Raw genomic sequence first — 7,156 nt, 5'->3', positions numbered from 1 at the left:
CTCGTTTGGCATCAGCTGTGGCTGACAAACAGTGAACATTAACACAATATTAGGAAGGATTTACCTTAATCATATAAATATATTTGTATGGCAAATATGAAACACACATATGAAAACAAAAGTTATTAAGCAATATGAAAATAAAAAAACCTCTACATCATTACTATATACATATATACACACAAACTATGACAATTAACACAAAATTAGGATTGATTTATATTATATATACAGAACAGCTTATACGTCGTTCTTATGCAACCTCTATAGTGTGTATGTGTGTGTGTGTGTGTGTGTGTGTGTGTGTGTGTGTGTGTGTGTGTGTGTTTGTGATGGTCTCTCTCTCTCCCTCTCCCTCTCTCAACTTGCTTCTCCATCCTTGCCTTCGTCACAACCATGTAATTGGTCGGGGAAGGGAGTGAGGGGGGAGGGGGGGATCCACGGTGTGTGACAGCGGACATGTCACACACCAGACCCGCACTTGGTCCTATAAAAAGCAGTGCTGGTCGCAGAGCTGCCCACACTTTCTCCACTCAGGTGCGCCTTGTAGACAGAGATGCGCGTTATGGAGCGCACTTTCCGAGAGCAGCTGTTCTTTCTGGTGTTGTGTCTGTCTGTACTTAAGGGAGACTCCAGATATATAGAGGTAAGTACTTCAACTTTGTTGTTATTCACTTCTGTAAATATTCACATTCTTGTTAAACTTTGAATTCACACTTTTGTCTCCCTGTCTCTCTCTGTCTCTGTCTCTCTCTCTGCAGACCAATGAGATCTCTAAAGATGAATTATTTTCATTTTTCAACTCGGAACTCAAGAGAGAAACACCTGAAGTGTTAATGTACCGACGACCTTTACGTAAGTCATATGCAATCTATATTTTAGCCCATATCTTGCAAAAGGACACAACTTCTATGTGAGAACGAGATAAATAGACACATTTACATAACCCATGTATCTCTCACATACACTGTCTTCACTACAAAATGATAGTGTCAATTTTAAACAGGACATAAAACAGGCTATAAGACACTTCCTTTTCTCTCTAATTCAGTTTTCCAGTTTCAATTGGTTTTATTAGCATAACATGTCAAATGTATTTGAATAGCAGAGGAGTAAAATAGGGGAAAGGGGAAATAGGGAATAGGTTAATAAAAGGGGATAAAAAAGACTGATCTATTGGTAAGGTTTTAATGAAACAAAATATATCTTCTAACCTGGTCTTTGGTTTTGTTTATGATTGGCATATGTACTCTGACGGATGCGCGACTGTCCCTCAGGTTGTCTGGACATGGTTGCAGTGGAGGGTCAGTTCACCTTCACAGCAGAGCGTCCTCAGCTCAGCTGTGCTGCTTTCTTCATGGCAGAGCCCAACGAAGTGCTCACTGTGGAATATGACAATGTTGACATTGACTGCAGGGGAGGGGACTTAATCACGGTAAACTATAAAACTTGTCCCACAAATAATAATTTTCTTTTATTAAAACTCCAGTCAGGCATGAAACAACATCTAGTTCTTGGAAGTGGCGCTAAAAAATCAAATTAAAATGATTTATTTTTAAGATTTTCAGCCTTAGTTGTAACATATTGTTTACTCCTGTTACAAAGAAACAGCTTCTTAGGTCTATTATTTAATCTATTACTATGTATAAAGTCAGTAATCTCTGGTGAAGAAATGTGACAGCCTGTGCTTGTTTTCATGCCATCATACTGGGATCAGTCAACTTGCTTGACTAAGCTTAGAAACACTTCCTGATTAGACAAAAAGCTCCTTTTAACATAATGCAATTGTACATAACCTGCTTACTTACCAAGCACTTAAGTACACTTAAGATGGTCTAAACCTTCAGTAGGCTACTTAGTTCAATGTGTTTACCACAGAGTAAGATCAGCCAGAGTGCAAATGCCTCTGTAACTGAAAATCTTACTTTCCCTGTCAATGTGTCCCATGAAGGTGTTTGACGGCTGGGTGATGAAAGGAGAGAAGTTCCCGAGCTCCCAGGATCACCCGCTGCCTCTGTACGAGCGTTATGTGGATTACTGCGACTCAGGATCAGTGAGAAGAAGTGTGCGTTCCTCTCAGAACGTGGCCATGGTCTTCTTCCGCATTCACAACGCTGGCAGCAGCTTCACCCTGACAGTCAGGAAACACATCAATCCTTTCCGTAAGTACATCACATTCATACAAAAAAAAGCAAACAGGCACACAAATGCAGCCGCTTCAGCTTCCACCCATTTGTGGAGTGATTAATGTGTGAGTCTTTGGTGATGATACAAGCCTGGCAGGTGCTTCAGTCATCCATTGCACCAACATGGGACAATTTGCCATCACTGTTCTGGATCAGGACCATGACATAAGGGGACAAGACCAAAAAAACTAAATCTTAAGGGCCAAATTAAAACTAAAATGTGTTGATTTTAAAATTAAAACCACCGCTTCATTTACTTTCATGATACAAGACCTGACTCCACTCAGAAATACAACTAGCATTTTTATAAATAAGAGTTTTATTCCATCTGCTCTGTCAGAACAGGTGCTCATTATCAAAGCACCTTTACATTTGGTTATGTTCTTTGTCATTTGCATTAAACTGTTTGTGCTTGTACTTTTTCTGTGTGTATTTCACCTACTTCACCTTCAGAATCCATCCAGGAAATCCTTGTAACATCCCTGTTTTTGCCATTCCCTGTCTCCTCGCAGCCTGTAATGTCATCTCCCAGTCACCAGAGGGCAGTTACACAATGGTGATCCCGCAGCAGCACAGGAACTGCAGCTTCTCCATCATCTATCCAGTGGAGATTGATGTCTCTGAGTTCAGCCTGGGACACTACAACAACTTTCCCAAGGTGAACAAATACATAAAACACTGATGTCGGTACAATATCACAGGTAACATTTCCTCGTCCTTGTCTATGTTTTGATTATTCTCCTCACCTCATTTTACTCAAGGTTTTTCCGCTACTGCAGTATGAGGGAGATCAATTGAAATTTGTTCAGGGTGCTCAAAGCAGCCAAAAATCACATCAGGAAAACAACAGCAATCGCAAAACATCGCAGCTCTTACATACTATTACCCATTTTCTATAAAAAGTGATTGAAAACTGTTGTAATTTGAGTGAACTGACTCTTTAAAACCTTGACTTTATAGTTCTTATGCTACATTAATTGCACGTGCTTTGCCTGCTTGCTGATATTAAGACTTTTAAATCATGCACGTTTTTTTTGAAATGAGCGGCAGCTCACGGTGCTCTGTACCCGGTTCAAAGTCTCCTAATTTCGTAGGATATCACATCACGTTTTGGTGTGCATACATTTTCGTACGATATCATACGGACCCGTTCATTAGAATGCGTTGTTATGGTTGAGTCTTACTGCTCTCGCCAGCGTTATTTCTACAGTAGTTTTTGTTTGTGAAAAAGCTCTAGAACCCTCCATACACTACCTGCCCAACAGCAAACAGCAGACACAGACCATAAGCTACGAGCTGGTGATCATTGTGGAGCAGCTAATGAGACAGATACTTCCCTCAGGAGTTGGTAGAGACCAAAACCAGAGCTAAAAGAAGTGTGAATGTTGGGCTTTCAATCATCAGATGGGCAGAAATATACAACTCCAAACTAGAAAATCATTCAGAGCACAGACCTTTGCCAAGACCATGTTATGGTCTCTCAATGTTAATGAAATTGAAAAATAATTGGGAGTGTCTATTTGCACCCGGGTGAGAATAGTCACACGGCAGCTATTCGCCTATTAATACCCAGAAAATGTTGCTCTGTATCTGCTGGTCGGTAAATAAGCAACTGTTTTCTAACAAGTTCACCAGATCAACTTAAACGCCGATAATATGTCAGTGTTTACAGATCGTTTCCGCTGCCCCCATGTGGCCAAGAATTCAGTTAATGCAGGTTTAATGTTAGAGATAAATTATATGGCAAGGTTGAGGTGAGAGGACCATCAGAGGACATGACCTGCACGTGCTTTGTACACTCAACCATCCAGATGCTCCCTAACACTTCTTATGTTCCAAGGATATCAAGCTACTTTGTTTTTTTGCTGCTGAACATAATCATATTGTCACTGTCGTTGAAAACCTTGTATGTCCTAAACCGTTGTTTTTCAGGAAATGAAAAAAGGCTAATTTGAAAACGTTTTATTGAGCAATTTACCTCAGACGAAGTCAGATGAAATCGCCTCATCACTAGGGCTGGGTACCGAATTCAATACTTTTTAGGCACCAACCGAATTGCCTCCTTAGTATCGAGAATCGATACTAAGAAGTAGTATAGAAGTATCGAAAAATGCCTCGTCATTCAAAACCAAATTTCAATACCTAAGGAGTAAATCTCATCGTTCAGGAACCAGCATCGAAGTCACGGTGTTGGCATCGGTACCGTTATCGAACATTTTTTAAGGATATCGATTCCTACTCATTACTGTTTAAATATTTGTCAAACCCACAAACACATGTAGGCGTAACCAATAGCATTGACTTATAAAAAAGAGCTAGAATGACAAACAAGTGACCAATCAACTCAGCTCTGAGAGCGCAGTCAGGGTCCCTTGTTGATGGGTCAAGTGCTCTAAGAGTTAAAACAAAATGATAACATGGTCTTTAAAAAAATCTGCGTCAATGCACTGTGATGAATTCAATGTCAGTAGTATTTGCCACATGTCATAATGCCATCATGTGTTGATTTCCACAGAGGTCCATGCCTGGTTGTGCAGAATCAGGAGATTTTGTGCAGCTGCTGGGAGGAAACGGCATTGACACATCCAAGCTGCTGCCCATCACAGACCTCTGCATCTCCTTCACTGGACCCAGTGAGTACACACGCATCTCCCCCCTTCCACCTCATTAAACAGGAAATCTGGCTTACCGGATATACAGTGCTGGGATAAAGCCTGACATCCAGCACATCTCTCACGCGCCAGATGTCCCTCCCCTTCTGCTATCTGTTTTACAAGAGCACCACGCTGCATGTGGGGCTTAGTGCCGCCGAGGATGGTTGTGATTGGTTTAAAGAAATACAACCAAGCCAGAGTGTTTTTTTCCCCTTATCCCAGAATAGATAAGCGGTATAGCCAGACCATAATTCAGCGCAGACACAATTCAATTTAATTACATTTTATTTATAGTATTAAATCATTACAGACGTGATCTCAGGACACTTTCCAGATAGAGTACATCTAGACCAAACTATAATTTACAAAAACCCAACAATTCCCCCAAGAGCATGCATTTGGTGCGACAGCGGTGAGGAGAAATTTCCTTTTGACAGGCAGAAACCTCGGTACCTGGCTCTTGGTGGGCAGCCAGGTTGGGGGGGGAGGATAGATAGATAGATAGATAGATAGATAGATAGATAGATAGAGAGAGAGAGAGAGAGAGAGAGAGAGAGAGATAGAGAGAGAGAGAGAGAGAACAATACCCAACTACAATTAATACAGAAATATGACTCATAATTATAGCACTGGGTACACACAGCGATGTGGAGATTTCTCAATGCGAGACTACCAAACTGATTGAACTAAGACTTAATATTTCTCCTCCTTTCCCCCGCAGCCCACATGAAGGTCGGCTGTGATAACACAGTGGTGAGGATGGTGTCCAGCGGGAAGTTTGTCAGCCGAGTGTCTTTCAGCTACAGGCTACTGGACAGCCAGGAACTGCAGACGATCAAACTCAACAACGTGGAGGATTTCTGCTTCAACAACTGATCCCACACAGATCATGAAGTGACAAACGATCATTTGACTGCAAACATTGTTTTTCTCCAATTATTTTATTAAAAAAAAACAAAAAAAACAAGAGATCCACCTGGTCATTCCCTGACTCGTTTTTATTTTTATTCTCATTCTGGTCGTTGCTAAATATGAAGTGTCCTTTTGTGTTTGAGTTGGAGTTGCTATTGTTTTTATTTCTGCTTTGTGTACAGTATGTGTATTTATTAAGACTTATGATATTTTGTTACATATGAGTTCATGGCCAACATTCTTGAAAGGGACTGGTGCTGAAACGAATGTTACTGGTGTTTATTTTGCTGAATGATACACGATGTGCTGAGTCACATCCTGCCACAGATGACATAGAGGGCAATAGGTAAAGTGTTATCAGTATAATAAATACAAGTGTTCATTGCCATTATGCAGTTAAATTTGTATAAAACCTTTTTGTAATAAAATTATATTGCATGACAAAGCACTCAACTGTTTCCTGTTTTCATTTGTGCCACAGTGAGAAACAAAGCAGTGCACTGCACCACTTAGAATCATGAACAGTTATTGTGAACTACATTCACATTTATTTCCGTGATCTGATCCATTTATCAGATAATAGATACATTATATATATTATAGATACATTTCCAATACATTTAGATATGCACCCCTCTTCTGGCTCTCTGTATTCAACGGAAGTTCCTGCAACTATTTATGTCTGTTCTGTGCACAGCTCCATTAAATTACTTTTAATCAATTAGTTTCAATGGAGGAACACATATGGGAGGTATTCATTGCTCCACTTATCCAGACAGGACTGCTTCTGTTTGGCCACGAGCGTACCAAGGTAGAGGGACACTTACACAATCTTTAAAGGCACATTCTGCCGCCATTTTGAAATGTGTAAGTGAGAGCTGTGTTCGAAACCCTCATTCACTCAGTTACTATATAGTGTTTATTAAATAGTGAATTACATAGAGAATGACCAAACAAGATTTCGGACACTCACTGAAAACACATCGTTGCGTGACTTGTGTCAGAAGATGTGCCGGTTATTTGTGTGACGGAGGCGGCTGCGCCCAGCCACATGTAAACAAACCGAAACAAAAATACTTCTAATACTTCCCTGAAGCAAACCGAGCACTCAGGAGAATAGTAAAAATATGTATATATGTTGCATGTTACATTTCCACTGTTTAGAAACGAAAGCCCGATCCATTTTTCCTTTTCAGTTTTCGCGGTTCGCTTTTGCTTCTTCTTCTCCTCTGGGAAAACACGACCGCGCTGCATTGTGGTATATGGGAGTTAAATGTAGGGTACATCATATGTATAGTCTCACATTGCCAGACATGTATCTGTGGAGTAAGGTCCGGCTACACAACAGATACATACTGGGATAGGAGAAAAAAACTGCTCTGGGTTGTTTGCATCTCTTTAAAA

General features: G+C 40.5%; 1 protein-coding gene across 1 annotated transcript; it reads left to right on the top strand.

Moving 5' to 3' along the window:
- Window positions 1-506: 506 nt before the first annotated feature.
- Window positions 507-6,193, top strand: crhbp (corticotropin releasing hormone binding protein). The gene is made up of 7 exons (XM_078271355.1): window positions 507-646; window positions 762-855; window positions 1,278-1,435; window positions 1,952-2,162; window positions 2,699-2,844; window positions 4,702-4,819; window positions 5,562-6,193. The coding sequence occupies exons 1-7, from the start codon at window positions 557-559 to the stop codon at window positions 5,714-5,716; spliced, it is 972 nt and encodes a 323-aa protein (XP_078127481.1). The 5' UTR covers window positions 507-556; the 3' UTR covers window positions 5,717-6,193.
- The last annotated feature ends 963 nt before the right edge of the window (window positions 6,194-7,156 follow it).

The sequence above is a fragment of the Sander vitreus genome, chromosome 16 (assembly GCF_031162955.1).
Source record: "Sander vitreus isolate 19-12246 chromosome 16, sanVit1, whole genome shotgun sequence".
In the NCBI taxonomy this organism is placed as follows: Eukaryota; Metazoa; Chordata; class Actinopteri; order Perciformes; family Percidae; genus Sander; species Sander vitreus.
Note: the sequence above shows the minus strand (reverse complement) of the source record. Positions and strands in the feature narration are given on the sequence as shown.

Excerpts from the sequence above, each read along its gene's own strand:
- crhbp (XM_078271355.1), top strand. The coding sequence starts at position 557 with ATGCGCGTTATGGAGCGCACTTTCCGAGAGCAGCTGTTCTTTCTGGTG. Across the intron at positions 1,436-1,951 it reads GGGGAGGGGACTTAATCACG|GTGTTTGACGGCTGGGTGAT; the intron begins GTAAACTATAAA and ends TGTCCCATGAAG. Across the intron at positions 4,820-5,561 it reads CATCTCCTTCACTGGACCCA|CCCACATGAAGGTCGGCTGT; the intron begins GTGAGTACACAC and ends TTTCCCCCGCAG.